Below are 20,960 nucleotides of genomic sequence, written 5' to 3' on the forward strand. Positions count from 1 at the left end.
AAAATACACTATGCCAGGCATCAAGAGGTTATGAATCCTACCCAAGAGAAGCACAGCCCAGGTGATACTGGCAATTCTGAAGGCTTTTGCTTAGTACACAGAAGTGTCACTCCCACACATACTACCTGAACAGATCACATTTGTTAGGCTTGTAAAACAATGTTGGATCTGTAAACAGAAAACAAAGGAACTCTTGAAAATGCAGCCTTACATACAGCTGGTAAAGACCAGGCAAAACCTTGGGTAGGCAATGCAGCAGAGATTCCCCCCACCTCATTCCTCCAAGGCCTCAAACACCAACTGCACTTTGTAGGAGGACACACAAAGTGCAGTGTGCAGGCTCTTACTACCTCAGGATCCTCATTACTCCTCCAACTCAGAGCAACCTGTAAGAAAGATCAGGTCCATGACTGCAGCATCTTCCCACATCTGCCAAGGTTGGCTCAGAGTTCTGACCAAGCTTGGTTTCTGCACAGTACCTTTGGCCATCTTTCTAGACGTGCAGGATGAATAAATAGACTCCACCCTTGATAGAGAACTGCCACAGCTCAAGCACGCAGACGCTCCGTCATTCTGCAAAACAGAAGAATATCTGGAAATCAAGAGCCCACCATTTAACATGAGGGAAGAAAAGCTAGGGTAGGAAGACATTGTGGGATACGCTGAATTATCTGTGATGGAGATTGTGGAAAGGGAAGAGGGAGGAGGGAGAGCATTGTTGTACGATGGTCCAAAGAAAGCAGTAAGTACACCATCCCTGAAATTATTGGCTAAGTTGGCAGCCAGGTGCAAGGCACTGGCAAGAAATTAAACATAAATAAAAGTTTGGGCTTAACCTATTATTGATCTCTGAAGATGGAGAAAAGACACCAAGAATCACTTAGGGGGTCTTTTAGTAAGCAGTGGTAAGCCCAACACAGGCTTACCAATTGCTAAATCAGGCTACCGAAACAGCCCAGTAGTAGTTCCCACCCCCAGCGCACGCCATTTTTGTAGTCATCACTGTTTACTCGGCAGTAATCGGGCAGTGCCGCAAGCTGCCCAGTTACAGCCAGGTTAGTGTGGGAGCCCTTATCACCACCCTCAATGGATGGCAGTATGTGCTCCCCCCCCCCCTTGAAATGGCCACGCAGCAAGCCGCCTTTTACCAGCTGCGGTAAAAGGAGGCCTCAGTTTGCGTCAAAAACATGTGCAGACGCAAACGCAGGCCCCCTTTAGCCACAGCTTAGTAAAAGGACCCCTAAGGTAGATGCTATTTTTAAGAAAGGTGTCCTGGAGAAGTTTAAGCTCAAAATACCTGATATACCAGCCTCCATAGTGAGCAACAGAGCCATTTATAATGAAAGGGATTTTTTTTTTTTAAAGTGTAAGAAGGGCATTAATAAAAATAAATAGAAAGATCAGATTAAACAGAAGTGACTCCATAACAGCAAAAAAAGTTCAGCCAACAGGAGGGAGCAATAACAAAAAAACAAAGAAAATTACTGCAAACTACACAGCCAGCCTGCATAGTCCTCAGTCCACCCATGACAGGCAGCTTCAAATTCTTCACACTCATCCTAAGTTTAAGTGGTCTCATGGCAGAAAGATAGCAGGGAATTCCAAAAAAAGGAGGATGCACACACACACAAACAAAAAGAAAGATCTTATCTTCAAGCTGAGCCCTAGAAAACAGAAGACAGAGAAGTTTCCTTGTTACCATCGAAAGGTGTGAGAGCATGAGGAATGCAGAAGAGGCTAAGAAATGAGGCATACCAGTGTAAAGGGTCTTATGGACCAAGGTTAAGATTTTGAATTTGATCCTATATGCTACTGGAAGACAACGATATTTAGCATGACGCAGTTTGACCTGCAAGCACTACAGTGTAATTTAATACATTGGTATCCACAATGCATTATTTCAATACTCCAATCTCAATATCACTAAAGTGAGAACACAGTATGCGGTACCAAATAATTGAAGAAAGGCTCAAAGTGCATAAAATTCTCTCTGTGCTCCGATGTACATAATTGCTGAAACAGTCTTTATTTGCAGTGATCATTCACAAGATTTTAACACAGTTAAGAAGAGAGTTGATGAACCCAAAATCAGGGCTTAGACCAGTGGTTCTCAACCAGTGTGTTAGGACAAACTGATGTCCCCAAGCGATGGCAGGGTGTGCCCCTTGAAATATTCATAACTAGTCCCTATTTCTGCTTCTTGACTACCCTACTGCCATTAGTTCCAAATAGAAATTGTTCAGGTCTGCTGTCCATATGTTCTGTTTGCTATATGGTTTGAGTATTTGCAGGGTTTTGTTTAACTTCAAGGTATCTGGCAGAGAGATTTTGTGTTGCTGTTACCGAGGTGATAACAGAATTTGAAAATATATTTGTTTTGCATGATATGCTGAATAGGTTCTAGAATGGATAAAAAGTAGCTTGATTTGACAGATTATTATGAATTTGCCTATTATACAAATCGAATATGGAAATACTGCTTGCAACTCAGTCCCAGATTCCTCATTAATAGATTATAAAGATCAAAATTTTGAAATTTTTTTTTAACTCTTATGAACCGTTATAATTAAAGTAAATTCTGTTTAAGAATATTTTATATTTCCTTTGCATCATTTTTTTTAAATTAAATATGGGAAAATTAGGTTCTTACCTTGGTAATTTTCTTTCCTTTAGTCATAGCAGATGAAGCCATTAAATATGGGTTGTGTCCATCAACCAGCAGGGGGAGATAGAGAGCACTCAATTTTTCACAGTGCCTCATGGCCAGCCAGCTCCACTGCCTCTTCAGTATTTGAAGCTTCCAAAGCAGTATGGCAAACCGCAATGGGAATAACATGAACTTTCCTCACAGTGAACGATGGCCCCTTAACAAGGGCATGAACTCAAAAGGAGGGAATGAACACATCCTCCTGGAGGGAATAAACTCGTCCTCCTTATTGTATAACTGGAGGGGATACACGCAACCTCCTGAAGGGAATAAACTCATCCTCCCAAAACAAACTGGAGGGAATGGACTCATCCTCCTATAAGTGAACATGAATCCTGAAGACTGTTTTCCAACTTTCTCCCAAGGAAGGAACTTCAGGAAACAAGAACAGAACCTGAAACAATCATACAGGGAGGGCTCATGGCTTCATCTGCTATGAATAAAGGACAGAAAATTACCAAGGTAAGAACCTAATTTTCCCTTCCTTGTCATCAAGCAGATGAAGCCATTACGTATGGGATGTAACAAAGCAATCCCTATATAGGGTGGGAACAGGTCACACCACGCGCTAGCACTTGAGCTCCAAAACGCGCATCCCTCCTAGCAGCCACATCCAGCCTGTAATGTCGGGCAAAAGAGAGCTTAGAAGCCCATGTTGCTGCACTGCATATCTCTTGACGAGAGAGTGCTCCAGTTTCAGCCCAAGAGGAAGAAATCGCTCTGGTAGAATGCGCCTTAAAGGCTACAGGCGGAGACCGGCCGGCAAGCAGATAAGCTGAAAAGAAAGTTTCTTTGAGCCAGCGGGTAATAGTGGCTTTAGACGCTGGAGACCCTCTGCGAGGACCTGATAGCAAAACAAACAGATGATCATAGATCCTGAAAGAGATAGTAACTCGCAGATACTGCAGCAGAGTCCTGCGCACATCCAACAGGTTCAACTGCCCAAAAGATTCTGGAAACTCCTCCTTATCAAAGGAGGGCAAGAAAATAGGCTGGTTTAGGTGAAACTCTGAAACCACCTTCGGCATGAAGGAAGGCACGGTCCGAACCGTGACCCCGGACTCTGAGAATTGCAAAAAAGGGTCTCTACAGGACAGCGCCTGGAGCTCTGACACCCGTCTCACCAAAGTAGTGGCCACAAGAAAAACGGCCTTTAGTGTCAAATCTTTCTCCGATGCTCGCCGAAGCGGCTCAAAAGGAGAAGCCTGCAGGGCCTTCAAAACTAGCCCCAGGTTCCAAGCTGGACAGGGTGCTCGCACGGAAGGCCGGAGCCGAAGCACCCCACTAAGAAACCGTGCCACATCTGGATGAGCAGCTAAAGACACGCCTTCAACCTTACCACGAAGGGAGGCCAACGCTGCCACTTGCACCCGCAGGGAATTATAGGCCAAGCCTATTTGTACACCATCCTGCAAAAAGTCCAGAATCGGCGAGACAGGAGCCCGCATGGGTGTGATCGCTTTGAAGCACACCAAGACTCAAACTGGTGCCAAATCCTGGCATAAGCCACAGAAGTGGAATGCTTGTGGGCCTGCAGGAGAGTGGAAATGACTGTGTTTGAATAGCCTTTGTCCCTCAATTGCGCCCTCTCAATCGCCATGCCATAAGACCAAAGCGGCAGGCGTCCTCCATGGCTACCAGCCCTGTGACAACAGGTTCGGGTACCAGAGGTAAAGGAAGGGGAGCCTCCACTAGCATCTGTCGGAGGTCCGCATACCAAGGCCTCCGGGACCAATCCGGGGCGATGAGGACCACTTCTCCTGGGTGCAGCCGAATCCGCAGGATCACGCGCCCTATCAAGGGCCACGGAGGGAACACATATAGTAGGCCCGGAGGCCAGAGATGAGTCAAGGCATCCAACCCTGCTGAGCGAGGCTCTCTCCATCAGCTGAAGAAGCACGGGACTTTGGCATTTGAACTTGTCGCCATAAGATCCATCACAGGCTTGCCCCATTTGGCACATATCTGCAGGAATACTTCGTCAGCTAGTTCCCATTCTGCTGGATCGATCTGATGCCTGCTTAGATAATCAGCTTGCACGTTGCTCTGACCGACAGAAAACGAAGATGCAGCTCGGCCCAGTGGCAAATCTGTTCAGCCTGCGCGGCCAGTGCTCTGCACTGAGTGCCGCCTTGTCGATTTATGTAGGCCACTGATGTTGTGTTGTCCGACATCACTCTGACAGCCAATCCTTCCACCAGGGTCACTTGAAAGTCCAGAAGCGCCTGAAACACCGCTTTCAACTCTAGGCGGTTGATGGACCACTCCGACTCCTCGGGTGTCCATAGACCCTAGGCATGCTTCCCCTTGCAATGTGCGCCCCCGCCCTTCAGGCCGGCATCTGTCACTACTAGACACCAATCGGGGAGCGCCAGCGGCATTCCTCGCCGCAGCATGCTGTCTGAGAGCCACCACTCCATGGTGAGTCGGGCCGCAGGGAGCCAAGAAAGTCTGCATTGATAATCCTGAGAAACTGGAGACCATCTTTGAAGTAGGGAATACTGTAGAGGTCTCAGGTGCGCTCTCGCCCAGGGCACCACTTCCAATGTGGCTGTCATCGATCCCAGCAGCTGGACAATGTCCCAAGCTCGCGGGCGGGGCATCCTCAGGAGCAGACGGACCTGATTCTGAAGCTTGCACCGCCTTAGCTCGGGTAGGTATACATAGCCCGAGTCTGTGTCGAACCTGGCCCCCAAATATTCTAGAGATTGCGAGGGGGTCAGGTGACTTTTGGCCATATTGACGACCCAGCCTAGAGATTGAAGTACTGAGACCACTCTGGCTGTAGCTTGATAGCTCTCTGTTACAGAGTCTGCTCTGATGAGCCAGTCGTCTAGGTACGGGTGAACCCTGATACCTTCTCACCTGAGCAAAGCAGCTACTACCACCATTACCTTCGAAAAGGTTCGGGGAGCTGTGGCAAGGCCAAAATGCAAGGCCCTGAACTTGAAATGTTTTCCCAACACCGCAAACCTCAGAAACTTCTGGTGCGGGGCGAAATTGGTATATGCAAGTAAGCTTCTTTCAGGTCTAGAGACGTGAGAAACTCTCCTGGCTGTACCGCAGCAATGACGGAGCGCAGGGTTTCCATGTGGAAATGCCGCACTCTCGGGGACTTGTTTAATTCTTTTAAGTCCAGAATAGGGCGAAAAGACCCACCTTTTCGCGGCACCACAAAGTAGATGGAGTATCGGCCGTAGACGTGTTCGGCGGGAGGTACCGGGGAAACGGCCCCTAACTGAATCAGACCTTGCAAAGTCTCCTCTACCGCCGCCCATTTGGCGGCAGAACTGCATCGGGACTCCACAAACACGTCTCTTACTGGGGCGTCAAATTCTATTCTGTAGCCATCTCTGATCAGGTCCAGAACCCACTAATCTGAGGAAATATTGGCCCACTCCTCGGCAAAGAGGGAAAGACGTCCTCCGATGACAGGAAGCGAGGAGGGGGCCGGCGCACCATCATTGAGAGGGTCACCCCTGAACTCCAGGCCTAGAGCCGGTGGCTGTGGAATGCTTGTCCGAGCGAAAGGAGTTCCTCTGCTGAAAAACAGGCATGAGAAGTGAACCCAGCAGAACGCCCCGGGCGGTACCTTCTAGCTTCACGGAAGCGAGGTCTGTAAGAGGAGTGGACTGCCTGGCCCTTGGAGGAAGGCCTCGGCCTATCTTCGGGCAAGCGCTGGGGTTTAGGATCTCCCAGGCCTTTAACAATTTTTTTTTCCAACTCCTCACCAAATAGGAGAAGGCCTTGAAAGGGCAACTTCACCAACCTTTCCTTAGAGGCCATGTCCGCTGCCCAATGTCGTAGCCAAATAAGACGGCGAGCCGCCACTGCTACTGCCATTTGTTTAGCCGAAGCTCTGACAATATCATAAAGGGCATCAGCCAAAAAGGACAAGGCCGACTCCAGCCGCGGAGCCACATCCGAGAAGGGCTCCGCTCCATCTCCGGGCTGTTCCACTGCCTGTTGCAACCATGCCAGGAAGGCTCTAGCAGCATAACAACTGCAAGCAGACGCCAGAACAGTAAGACCTGCAATTTCAAAGGACCGTTTAAGTGCTGCTTCCAGCCTACGGTCTTGTATATCCTTCAGGGCAACTCCTCCTTCCACAGGGAGGGTAGTTCTCTTTGTCACCACAGTGACTAGGGCATCAACTTTAGGCATTGCAAAGCGAGCCAAATGCTCCTCACGCAGAGGGTATAATTGCCCCATAGCCCTGGAAACTTTCAAAGGTCCCTCGGGGTCAGCCCACTGAGCGGAAATAAGCTCTTGGATGGAGTCATGCAAAGGAAAGGCTTGAGCAGGCTTTTTTGTACTAGCCATCCTAGGATTCACAGAGGAGGCCGTGCCACTGTCAGGCTCTTCAATAGAAAGGACCTGTAGGGCATCTGAAATAAGCGCTGGCAGCTCATCACGGTGGAAAATCCTCACCGCGGAGGGATCATTCAGATCCTGTGGTAATTCTGCACCAGACTCTGGCTCCTCAGACCACGAAGGCCTGCCAGAAATCTCCGAATCCTCACAGCCCGACCATGGGGGGGGGGGGGGGGGAAGGAGGTGCACCACAATCTGAAGGGGAATTAGCCCTTCTACGTTTTTCTTTATGCCAATTATCAGGGAAAATAGCCTCAGCGGGCAGTCCCAGGCCAGAATCCACCGGGGGGGGGGGGGGGGACGACAATAGAAGGGGCCTCAGACGACCCTTGAGGGACAGCTCTTTTCAACATGTATGCTTTATGCAACAACACAAAATCAGGGAAGAAAAACTCGCCCTGGGCACCCAGATCCCGTCCGGGGCTAGCCGCTCCCTGAATAGCCTCAATTCGAGGTCCCCCCCCCCCCCCCGGCTCAGGGCTCTCCGTCTCTATGGAGGCCGCGCCATGTGGAGAATTCAAAATGGCGTCCGCTGCCAGCTCTGAGCGGGAAGAATCATCGCTCGCCATGCTCGGGCCGGCTCTTACACCTGTACAGCACGATTTACAGTGCCCCGCCGCTGATTTGCGCTTGCCACACTGGGAACAGCGCTTTACATTCTCTGCAGCCATCGCTGAAAATGGCGGGAAAATTCAAAATGGCGGTTTCACGCCAAAAACGTCCCGATCGCGGGCCCACTCCAGATGAGTTAGAAAACACTCTTACCTCACTGGACCGAGTATCACAGCTCCAGTCCCATAGAAGAATCAAAGGAAAACCTCTGTTCCATTTTTTTTTTTTTTTTTTAAACGCTGTGAGGAAAGCAGAGGTAAGAACTCCGGAGTGTCAGATGAGTGGGAAAGGCAGGGAAAGGCAAACCAATGTGCCTGCATCCACTGAGTGGGAAAGGACAGGGAAAAGCAAGCTAATATGTCCACATCCACGGGGGCATGGGTAAGGCAGGGAAAGAGCTAACCTATGTGCCTTCAAAGTGAAGCTGCTATAGCCTCTAACACCCCGGCTAACAACTGGAAAGCCAGGAGCCACCCCCAGGCAGATTTTTGATGGAGCTCGAAGAAGCTGCAGCCACCCAGCTTGGGGAGATAGAGAATACTGAAGAGGCAGTGGTGCTGGCTGGCCATGAGGCACTGTGAAAAGTTGAGTGCTCTCTATCTCCCCCTGCTGGTTGATGGACACAACCCATACGTAATGGCTTCATCTGCTTGATGACAAGGAATTAGGTATTTTTTTTGTTTGGCTAAATGCTGAAAAGTCCATAGAAATAAAATGAGCTTCTTCGCATTTAGGTGCGCTAATCGTTAGCATATGCTAAATCTGTTAGCACACCTTAGTAAAAAGGGCTCCTTAGTGTTCAGTGTGTCACATACATGAACACCGTCTGTCAGGTGTGTCACAACAGAAGAAAGGTTGAGAATGAATGGCTTTAATTGAACTGCTACTCTGTTTGCTGAAATATTGTAGTAAGAAACTCTTCAGAATATGGCCAGCATAGCTATTCCAATTGCACTCTTACTCTTAAATGCATTGTAAGATCTTTAAATACTTTGCTTTAGCAGCTTGCTTCTAAACGCTTCTAAATTGCCTGCATTACAACAATTAGCTATACTTAAATGTTTAAATGTTCACTGATATGTTTTAATTGCCTTGTTACTTCAACGCATGCCACATGTTAAAAGCCTTAAATTGCTTTGCTCCTAAAAGTCCTTAAATGCCCATCCACAATTGTCCTACAAACAACTTATTATACTTCCAACAATACCATAAGGAGACACGATTTGCGACCTGCCATATACTCTAAACACGTATTACTAATCCCAGAACAATAGCCAACATGAACACCAATGGTCTATCCCTAACACAAACACCAATCTAACCACCACACATATACCCTACAGACAACTCATTTATAACCCACCAGAACAAAAGAACAATCAACTAAAAGGGAAAACAAATACATATGGAAACCACCAACATAAAGGGAAGAAAGGGCACAACAAAACTAAACATCAGGAAAACAGACAACTAATAAAAATTAAGACTTCAACGCCCCTAACCGAACCTTACCACTCAATCCAGATCAGCTACGTAAACGCCAGATCAGTAGTGAGCAAAACGGAGTATATAACAGACTGGATCACCGCAGATAACCTTGACTTCCTCTTCAACACTGAAACCTGGATCCACAACCTTCAAGATCCTATAATTTTAGAACTATGCCCACCAGGATACAAAATCACACACTGGACTAGAAATGGAAAAAGAGGAGGTGGAATAGCCATAATATACAAACATGAGTTCAACATCACAAACACAGCCGAATCCATATTGCCACAACTTGAAATCGCTTCCATAAGAATCAGTCACCCAAACCTGCGGGAACACCTTAACGCAGTTATATTCTACAGACCACCAGGCAACTGGCGCAACTGCCAAACGCACTTCATGGACTTCATCTCGAACACCTGTGTCTCTTCCTCTAACCTCATCATAATAGGAGATATTAATCTACACCTGGAAGACCTCACTACAACAAGCACCCAGGATTGCAGAGAATTCTTACAACTATTGGATCTACAAGGACCAAATATGCAACCAACACATGAAAAAGGACACACATTAGACATCATAACACACAAATTTGACCAGGACGCAAACGTTACATTAACATACACTGAATGGTCACCCATACTATGGTCCGACCACTACAAAGCACATATTACCCTTCAATGGAGAACGAAAAACCTACCTAACAAACAAATACAAAAAACCTACACCACAAGAGGAAAAATTGATCCGGTTAAATTTTGCCAACAGATCTACAACGACGGATGGACAATAAAGACAGACACAACTCAATTCCTCTCAAACTGGGATGATAGATGTAAACTAACACTGGACAACATCGTCCCGATCCAAACCAGAACTTCGCACAGAAAGAAATCAACTCCTTGGTTCAACGAAGAACTAAAAAAACTCAAAACACAAGTTAGGAAACTGGAACGTGCGTGGAACAAAAAGAAAGACGATCCCATACTTAACGATTGGAAACAACTTCGAAGGAAATATAAATACACCATAAGACAATACTACAAAACTGAAAATGGACCAAATTACAAAGACACACACAAACTCTTCCAACTTGTGAATAAATTACTAGACACCACTCCAGTCACCAACAACTGCAAAGACACACCAGGAGCTGACGACTTGGCGAAATACTTCAAGGAGAAAATTATTCAACTGCGACTGAAAATACCCGCTAGCCACATCGAATACACCACACTCCTAGACTGCCTGGACCCAGACCCTGGAATTTACCCAGCAGACAGGATTTGGACTGAATTCACAACACTACCGGAAGATCTTTTCTCACAAACGCTCAAAAGATACTCCAAATCCTACTGCAAACTAGATATTTGCCCAAACAATCTCATGAAATTGGCCCCTCAACAATTTATAACGGACCTAACAAACTACGTGAACTTTATGCTACAAAATGGACTCTTCCAAGGGAAAAAGGTAACATCTTACTCACCCCTATACCTAAGGATGCAAAGAAAAATGCTAATGAACTAACGAACTATAGACCAGTAGCATCCATCCCACTAATTACCAAAATAACAGAAGGTATAGTGACCAAACAACTCACAGACTATCTAAACAAGTTCTCAATATTACACGATTCTCAGTCAGGATTTCGCTTTAATCACAGCACTGAAACCATATTAGTCACGCTTATGACCAAACTCAAACAACTAATAGCAAACAGCAACAACATTCTATTGTTACAATTTGACATGTCAAGTGCATTTGATATGGTCAACCATGGAATCCTATTACATATCCTCGAATACTTCGGAATTGGAGGCAACGTTCTTAACTGGTTTAAAGGGTTCCTCACTACACGCTCATACCAAGTGACATCAAAGTCGACTACATCAGCCACATGGATACCTGAATGCGGAGTTCCACAGGGATCCCCCCTTTCACCGACCATATTCAACTTAATGATGACACCCTTGGCCAAACTACTATCGAATCAGAACCTAAACCCACACATATACGCAGATGATGTAACGATCTTCATCCCATTCAAACAAGATCTAAGGGAAATCTCCAATAAAATCAAAGCCTACATACTATGAATTCCTGGGCAGATGCTTTCCAGTTGAAACTCAATGCAGAGAAAACCCAATGTTTGGTACTAACCTCGCAATACAACAAGAATAAATTTACCACCATTAACACACCTAAACTAAATTTACCAGTCTTGGATTCCCTAAAACTCCTTGGTGTCACAATTGATCGACACCTAACACTTGAGAACCACGCAAATAACACTACTAAAAAGATGTTTCATGCAATGTGGAAACTAAAAAGAGTCAGACCATTTTTTCCAAGAACTGTCTTTCGCAACCTGGTACAATCATTGGTACTTAGTCATCTGGATTACTGCAACTCACTTTACACTGGCTGTAAAGAACAAATACTTAAACTCAAGACAGCTCAGAATACAGCAGCCAGACTAATATTCAGCACACCAAAATACGAAAGCGCAAAACACGTGCGGGAAAAATTATACTGGCTCCCACTAAAGGAACGTATCACGTTCAAACTTTGCACCCTGGTCCACAAGATCATCCAAGGTGACGCCCCAGCCTATATGTCAGACCTGATAGACCTACCACCCAGGAACGCAAAAAAGATCCTCTCGCACATTCCTTAATTTACATCCTCCCAAATACAAGGGTCTGAAATACAAATCAATGCATGCATCTACCTTTTCCTATACGAGCATGCAACTTTGGAACGCGCTGCCACGCAACCTAAAAACGGTCTATGAATTGACCAATTTCCGCAAACTATTGAAAACCTATCTTTTTGACAAGATATATCACAAAGATCAGCATGTGTAACTGTATAATTCAACATGTGTAACTGTATAGTCTTAAAACTTCTAGACTGTCTTATAATGCGTTATAATGTCTTTCTGCTCTAACGCCCTCATCTATCTTACTACCATGTAACACAAAACCTTCTGTAAACCAAATGTATATTCAATGCTACTTCCAGTATCCATCAGGGGCGTATCTGGAATCCGGCGGTAGGGGGGCCAGAGCCAGAGAGGGGGGGCACATTTTTGCCTCCCTCCCCCCCCCCCCCCCCCCCCCCCCCCCCCCCCCCCGCTGCTTACTTTTGCTGGCGGGGGGCCCCAACCCCCGGCAGCCGAGGTCCGACCCGCAGTCTTCATATTTCGTCTTCCTCCGACTCCTCTGTGGCCATGCTGTAACACTGCTGATTCGTTGAATCCAGTTCGGAGTCTGACGTCGCAGCACAAACGTGCTGCGACGTCAGACTCCGAACTGGATTCAACGAATCAGCAGCATTACTTACAGCATGGCCACGGAGGAGTCGGAGGAAGACGAAATATGAAGACTGCGGGTCGGACCTCGGCTGCCGGGGGTTGGGGCCCCCCGCCAGCAAAAGTAAGCAGCGAGGGAGGGTTGACGGCAGGGAGGGGGCCAGGGCGAAATCTGCGGGGGCCCAGGCCCCTGTGGCCCCACGCAGATACGCCCCTGGTATCCATGACGAAATGTAAGCCACATTGAGCCTGCAAAGAGGTGGGATAATGTGGGATACAAATGCCATAAAATAAATAAATAAAATAGACAGTGGTGGATTTAGGATTCTGTTTTAAGACAATGATCTGCCAGCCAGTAAGCTACCACATTAATACCAAACTGGAAACCACTCAATAAGGCAACTCAACTCGTATCAACAGTGCAAGAAATCTCAAACCGGGTGAAGGACAGAAAGGAGAAATTACATCTTACCTGCTAATTTTCTTTCCTAGAGTCTCTCCGAACCGTTCCTGATGAGACAGAACTACCGAGTTACATCCTATAATAGGGGTTCTCAACCCAGTCCTTAGGACACACCAAGCCAGTCTGGTTTTCAAGATAATCAATGAATATGCATTGCAATAAATTTACATGCAATGTCTCCATTGTATAAAAAATTATTTCATTAGAGTATCCTGAAAAAAAACGGCTACGTGTGTCCCAAGGAGTGGATTGACAACCCTTGTCCTATAAGGTTCTGGGCAACCCTGAGCTAGCCAGTATTTCTATAGCCAAGCAAGATGGTATAAAGAAAAGAACAGATCCCAACAACCAAGGAGAAGAACAAAATAAAGCAGAATTTTTTCTCTCTTTTACTTAACCTTCCAGCAGTCTGGAAAATAAAATCAGGGACCACTCTCAACTGAGGGCTTTCAGAACCGAAGACCCACAAAATCCCACTGATAACATCTGGACAGGTTTGCAAATGATTTGGGGAGACTCAATGAGGGGAAAAAAAAAAGTTAGATCTTACCTGCTAATTCTCTCTCCAGACCATTCCCACAGGGCCATGGTCATTTCCTCTCCCTTAGTATTACCAGACAAAAGCGAGTGAATTACACCCCTCCCCCACCCCATCCACAGATGGAAAAGAAGTTCCAGAGCCGACTTTCCTTTTAGGAATCTGGTACTATTTCCAGCTCTTCAATATATATCATGTCAAAAGTTTAAAAACTCAAAATAAACCCAATTAAAAAAAAAAAAAAAAAGTGGGGGGGGGGGGGGGGGGGGGGGGGAAGAGGGGGGGAAAAACCCCCACACAAACTTGTTCATGCTTCCAATATGATCTGATGGGGGAGAGGGGCACTGCCAATACTAGGAGCTATGAAACATGGAGGAATAGGCCTCTTCAGTTCCTCTTATCAAATCAGGCACAGTTCTGATGTCACTGGCCACACAGGCAGTACGATCAACCCCATGCTGCAGCATACAGCTGTGGTGTATCAAAAGGACACAACCTGGCCCCTTTAGAGTAACTCTGGAAGAAATTTTTCTGGTCAATATTCAGTCACTGATTGTCAGCTTTTTTTTTTTCCTTAAACACTGACCACTGCTGGCTAAGTTAGACCTGCATGTCTGACTGGACTGGTGCAGGCTTCACAAAAGGTGGACACACTGGGTCATGAGTGGCCCAAAGACCACAATTCCAGTGGAGGGCGGTTCAGTGCCTACAGACAAGCATAGTGAACACTAACACCTCCATTGCTTCCCTATGCAGGTAATACCCCACTGCCATTTCTTCAACACAAGCTGCTGCCAGCATGCAAAGCGGTCCCCTGCCCCATATACTCTGCCTCCCTGCGAGCCTGCAGTATACTTACCCTGCTCTCCCTCAATGGCACTCTCTGCACCACGCTGGCTGCTCTGCTGATGCCCATGGCCTTGCTGCTGAGACCGCTATTGGAGAGGATGCTTGCTAAAGCTGCAGGGTCCGCCTTGAAACCCTCGGCTGTTGCATCTGTAAGATTCAGTTCAGCATTAGGTCAGTTCTGAGCTATGCAGTTATTCACACACTATTCAGCTGCTGCTTTCTATAATAACTGGACTGTTTCCAATCACCAGACTGATTCCCACTGCCACCACTAATCATAATGCCTCTTCCCAGCACCAACAGAAGGGGGTAGCTCCTTGCAATGTAAAGGCTATGGCAAGTCAATCCACATGCGCAGTTCAGGACAACACATAAGTACATAAGTAATGCCACACTGGGAAAAGACCAAGGGTCTATCGAGCCCAGCATCCTGTCCACGACAGCGGCCAATCCAGGCCAAGGGCACCTGGCGAGCTTCCCAAACGTACAAACATTCTATACATGTTATTCCTGGAATTGTGGATTTTTCCCAAGTACATTTAGTAGTGGTTTATGGACTTTTCCTTTAGGAAACTGTCTAACCTCTTTTTAAACTCTGCCAAGCTAACCGCCTTCACCACATTCTCCGGCAACGAATTCCAGAGTTTAATTACACAGCCACCAACATGCCCACAGCTCACTGAAGGTGAGATACTCTTACCGCACTTTGTGCGCTGCCGATTCTCCAGCAAAGGTCCTTGCAGACCCCTGTTTTTTGAGGGACATAGGGTCCTATCAGACTCTGGCAGAGGCTGGTGGCTGACATCTGTGACCGGCTGCAGTTGGAACCGCTCCCCTTTCTTTGTCAGGTTGAAGGGGCAGGGACGGGTGCAAGCCTTCTTTCTTACTGCCTTACCCTGTAAAGGAAAAACAGCAACATGCAGCATTATTGCTTTAATATCATGTGGCACCTTTCCTACCTAGGTGGACAAAGAAAGTCTGATTTTGAGTCTGGTACACACCCCAGAGTACGCTAGAACTAAAGGAAAATAAAAGGGTCAATTAGATCTTACCTGCTAATTGGCTTTCCTTTAGTCCCTCTAGACCGGCACAGATGGATTATGCACTCCAAACAGCAGATGGAGACCGAGAACAAACTGAGCTTCTAGTGAACCTATAAGTGGGCTGTGAGGTCCTCAGGAAACCAGTCTACACCTAGCAAAGCAGATGACCCATAGGACTAAACAACAAAACACTCAAAGGAAATCTCCAACCAATTTTTCCACCTCGATCCCCTGACCGAGGCTGTCTGCACTGCTGCTGCCAAAGAGGAGGAACAGGATACACTAGCCCTGACCACCTGCAAAGAGACTGGTATGGGGCTGAATCCCGACACTACCCCGTGTCTGTATTTTTTTTACAGTCCCGAAAAAGAACCGACAAACGCGTCATGACAGCGCCAGCTACAAACAAAACAAAACTACCGTCCGCTGGGAGGGCTCTGTGCCAGTCTAGAGCGACTAAAAGAAAACAAATTCCATAGCATTCCTCTAGATCGGCACAGGTGGGAAAGTACCAGAGCACTGATCATCATGGGTGGGACCCACGGAGCCCTGCTGTGAGCACCCCGGCTCCAAACCACGAATCCTGACAAGCAAACACATCAAAGGGATGGTGGTGCATAAAGAAAAGAAGAGAAGCCAAGGCTGCAGCCTTACAAATTTTCACTGGAAAAACCAATACATGCTCCATCCACAAAGCCAGAGTAGAATGGGCCCATCAAGGAGTGGGGAATAGGCCATTTCTGAAGTAAACAGACTGATGCCACTGCCTCCTTCACCCAATGGGCAATAGCGGTCTTGGATGCAGCCTCACCCTTTCATGACCCTCCCAACGGGCAGTTCCTGGAAATAGCGTACAGTTTTACAGAACAAGGGAGATCCACGCCTAATTTATGAATGAGAATTTACATCAGGTTTTAGTTAGTGTAAATCTTCAGCGCAGATCCCAGCACCAAATGCTATTCTATAAAACGACACCCAACTCTGAGCGCCATTTATAGAATAGGGCTTAGCGCTAATTTTTTTTTAAATCTGAGCCAATTATCAGCATATACAGAATTCAGTCCATTGTGTATATCAAATTACTTCTAAAAAAAAAATCCATAAAGTACCTCATGAATGCCTCCTGAGGAAATTAAAAGTCATGGGAGAGGAGGCAGCGTCCTATTGTGGATTAAGAACTGGTTAAGAGAAATAGAGTAAAGCTAAATATACTCATCAAGAAGGGTCAATAATGGGGGATCCCCAGAATCTGGGCCAGGACTTCTGCTAACACTTATAAATGACCTGGAAAAGGAACAAGTGTAGTGATAAAATCTGATGACAAAAGTTCAAAGTTGTTAAACCACATGAGGATTATGAGAAATTGTAAGAGGACCTTATGAAACTAAGACTGAGCTATCCAAATGGCTAATTAAATTTAACATGAGCAAATGCAAAGTGATTCACATAGGGAAGAGCAACCCAAACTATAGTTTACAAGATGCAAGATTCTACATTAAGAATCGACACCTAGAAAAAGCATCTGGGTGTTGTCAATGATATGCTGAGATCCTCTGCTCAGTGTGCAGCAGTGGCCAAGAATGGCCATAATGTCTTGTGATCTCAAGCAACTCCTTTAACCCTCCATCCCCTCAGGTACAAACTAGTCCTCCAGGGGCAGAAAAATACCTATTGTACACTGCTTTGATAGCTTTCGGCTTGCAAACGGTATATAAAAAGTTATAATACCTCTGTGTTGCCCCATGGTGCGATCACACCTCAAATATATGCATTTCTGACTACCACATCTCAAAAAGAGATCTAGCAGAATTAGAAAAGGTACAGAGAAGGGTGACCAAAACGATAAAGGGGACGGGATTACTTCCTTGTGTGCAAAGGCTAAAGCAGCTACAGCTCTTTAGCTTGGAGAAAAGATGGATGAGGGGTGATCTAATAAATGTTTATAAAAATCATGAGCTGAAGTGAACAGGTAGATGAGAAGCATTGCTCTAGTCCTTGTACCTTGGAAAGAGTAAACAAGCGATTCACAACTGGGGTGCCACAAGACTTGTGTCAGTTGAACCTCTTCTGTCCCCACCCCACCCTCAGTAGAGAGGTGCTGTATCCGGGGAGGGGGGGGGGGGGGAGAGGAAGATGCCCAAGCCACAAGGGAGGAGGATGACGATGACGCCACCAGGAGGGGACCAGAGCCCAAATTTTGGGAGGGTCCTGATCTGTGAACAGCGGGTCTCCAAGGTCTGGGATAAGCAAACAAGAGGAATAAAGAACATGTTGAGGGAAGAGTCAATTGGAGCTTTAAAGCTGTCAAAACCATGACTGCAGTGACTAAAATTGTAAATACTGTATAAAATTACCCTTGTGAGTGTGGAATTATCCATTGAGCTGTTCAGTAAAAGTTCACTGTTTCATAAACTACAGATGTTGAGTGAATTATCTATCATTTGGCATATTGTCAGGTGGGTGAGAATCCCTCCAGCCCACTGGAGACTACTCCAGCCTAGAGGCCGACCGGAATTCAGTTTCACCACCAAAATCTGGGTTTTGGCCATAAATGATGGTGCATTTTTGGCTGAAACCAAAACAAACTCTCCATTCCCCTCCCCCTGACCAACCAACCCTCCCACACACACACAAAAACGAGTCCGCCCACCATCCTGGCATTTTTAATTATGTATGTATTTTTGTAACCCACTTTGGATAAAGCAGGATATAAATTTTAAAATACATTTTTTGTTTTGGCTTTGGTTGCAGCCAACACCAAGCCACAGATTTGATTTCAGTCCTGTATTCTGGCCTGCACCCTGAACTACACATTGAATTATGGACCCAGCCCCCTTCATGCTCAACAGGACCTCAAGGTAAGGCCCAGATCAAACTTCACTCTCAGTGCTTGGGTTATACTACTAAGGATGTAATAGCACAATGCTACCGTTGAATAAAAGGGAACAAAAACAGCACAAGCTACAGTCCAGCAGATCTCACACTTCTAGGAGTGGAGGAGTAGCCTAATAGTTAGTGCAGTGGGCTAAGAACCAGAGAATCAGGTTTGAGTCCAACTGCAGTTCTTGTGACCCTGGGCAAACCACTTAACCCTCCGTTGCCCCAGGTACAAAACAGATTATGAGCCCACTAGGGACAGAAAAAAAAAAGTATCTGAATCTAATATGTAAACTGCTTTGGTGTACCACAGAAAGGCAACATATCAACAATCAAAAAAGTATAATTTACCTTCTGGAATTTGTTTTGAAAGCTCTGGTGAATACTGTTGAAGTATGGCATTGGTGTGGCTTTTATCAGCACAGGGATTTTGCTCTTGAAAGCAGTATCTAACCCATCTTCAGTGCAAGGAATGTTTTCCTTGCCAACCAGTTGATTTTTCACCAGCCCCAGATGGCTTGCTCTTTCTGACTGCATTGCTTCCTAGCTGTTTGTCAGAAGTCACCTAGTCAAAACAGCAATGTAGAGGAAACATTTATAAGATACAGTCAAGAGATAAAGTAAGTTCCTAACAAGCAAAGCTAGGTATAAAGGATAGCAAAGACCCTAAGTCACACTATTTCAGAGATCATTTGCCATCCAACAAATCTGCAGTTGGAGGATGAGGAGTTAAAGTAAGGTACAATCCCCCAGGTCACAGGGTGCTTCTTTACGTTAGCAGGTGAAAAGGGTTAGCATAAGTCATAAGGGTCTGGTCACAATGAGACTACATGGGTATAGAGAAGGGCTGGCAGGGTTCCTAGCATCAGGCTACAAGCTGATTCTGTTGTGAGAGAAGGGGCATAACCATAGATGAAACGCGTAAGCCATGGAACACCCATTCTGGCTATAAAGGCATGTTCAAATCTACACCTGTGGGCAGAGCTGGGCTACCCCCCATGGGTGAAGTCTTCACTGATAAAACAAAAAAAAAGACAAAACAGTACATGATCCAAAGCCAGCCTGCATATGTTCTTATATCCTACAGCAGCTCCTGCTGCACAGCTTTCTGTGGCCAAGAAAACCCATGTGAGAGACAGAGTTGTTGAAGAGGGACACATAGAGACCACCAGCTCAAGGCCCTACAATGTTTTTCCCCCTGCTGCTGTCATACCTATTTCTGGACCAACCAAAAAGAGGAGGAAGAATCATAGGTCTACAGAGTGCTGGGCTCAAGTAATGTAGGGGTATTCCCTTATCTCGTTTGTCCTAATTAGATTGTAAGCTCTGTGAAGCAGGGCCTGTTTCTTCATGTTCAAAGTGTACAGCGCTGTGTACGTCTAGTAGCGGTATAGAAATGATAAGTAGTAGTATATTGGAGGAAAGGGAAATGGGACTTAATATACCGCCTGACGTTTTTTGCAACTACATTCAAAGCGGTTTACATATATTCAGGTACTTATTTTGTACCAGAGGCGATGGAGGGTTAGGTGACTTGCCCAAAGTCACAAGGAGCTGTACCACCCCGTATAGCTAGTGCAACACTCCCATTACGAATAGTAACATATAACAAAATACCCTATCCCTCCCCCCCCCCCCAAAAAAAAAAAAATAATAATAATTAACCCTGCCTGGGTCGGGTACCTGTGGTCAGCTTCCCCAGCCCTGCTTCCAGCCTTGTCCTTTTCCAAGATCACCAACCTCTATAAAAATTCCAAGCATCCAACCCCGCCTCCACTACTCACTCCCAGTCTCCCACCAAGCATCACGTGTGTGTACAGTGCTGTGCTAGAAGTCTCACACACAGCACTGCACAATCCCCCAGTTTGTAAAAAAACAACAGCCCCAATTGGTTGGCAGAAGCCAGGAAATAGGAGGTGGATACAGGTCGACTGACCAATTGAGTGCAAACAAATGAGGAGCTTTTCTGCCAAGCAGCGAACGGATTGGTCAGAGTGAAGTCTAAAAAGCCTATAGGCACTGACTCGAGGGCAGGGGGGAAAAAAACATTAAAAAATCGCCTTGGAAACCACTGCCTGCACTCATCTCGCGAGAATTTAGAAGATAGCAAGAAACGGAAACTGTATTCTCTGAGCATTCTGTGAAATGTAGTTCTACACTTTGTGCTGACAGTAGAATATTTTTAAAGACCAGTCCAGGAATGCTCGTTGCCTTCTGAGAAGCGGAAAAAAAGGCGTGGTGAAGCAGCAAAACGTGTTAGTAGTTTGATTTTACATGTTTTGCCTTTAACATTGTCGCTCAGTTTTGTGATCATCGTGCTGAACGTTTTGCGTCCTGCAGCTGTGTAACCTCTTTGAAAGTTTGGGTCTTTAGGGGCGTAGCCAAACCAGCCATTTTGGGTGGACCCAAATACATAGTGTTTTTTTAATGACCCGACGTCTGCCTATTTCTCTATGAACCCCCTACCCCAGTCCTGCCTCAGAGCAGTTGCCCATCGCAATTCCTATGGGCAAACTGCGCCGGCCCTGCAGGCATCTATCTACTACGTCCCCGCCGAAGAAACAAGAAGCCGACAGCTATATGTTCCATTCACCCTGGTGCAGCCTACACAGGCTGTTAGGGGCTTGGTTCTGATTAGCCATAGCCACGATCAATAAAAGTTTATTTATTTATTTATTATTACATTT

At 46.1% G+C, this 20,960-nt stretch overlaps 1 protein-coding gene across 5 annotated transcripts in view; it reads right to left on the reverse strand.

Annotated features, from left to right (window-relative positions):
* The window catches only part of TROAP (trophinin associated protein), a 44,639-nt gene extending 24,541 nt beyond the window's left edge, over window positions 1–20,098 (reverse strand). For 2 of the 5 annotated variants that reach the window (XM_030196812.1, XM_030196810.1), the window contains exons 1-5: window positions 19,957–20,096; window positions 18,625–18,838; window positions 15,054–15,249; window positions 14,364–14,500; window positions 480–573 (exon numbers count right to left, since the gene is read on the reverse strand). In XM_030196812.1, the coding sequence (XP_030052672.1) occupies window positions 480–573; window positions 14,364–14,500; window positions 15,054–15,249; window positions 18,625–18,810 (613 nt within the window). In that variant the 5' untranslated portion in view covers window positions 18,811–18,838; window positions 19,957–20,096. Of the gene's footprint in view, window positions 1–479; window positions 574–14,363; window positions 14,501–15,053; window positions 15,250–18,624; window positions 18,839–19,956 lie in introns of all 5 variants that reach the window. The other 3 variants (XM_030196809.1, XM_030196808.1, XM_030196813.1) reach the window with 3 other exon arrangements.
* Window positions 20,099–20,960: the final 862 nt, after the last annotated feature.

Source organism: Microcaecilia unicolor, chromosome 3 (assembly GCF_901765095.1).
Source record: "Microcaecilia unicolor chromosome 3, aMicUni1.1, whole genome shotgun sequence".
In the NCBI taxonomy this organism is placed as follows: domain Eukaryota; kingdom Metazoa; phylum Chordata; class Amphibia; order Gymnophiona; family Siphonopidae; genus Microcaecilia; species Microcaecilia unicolor.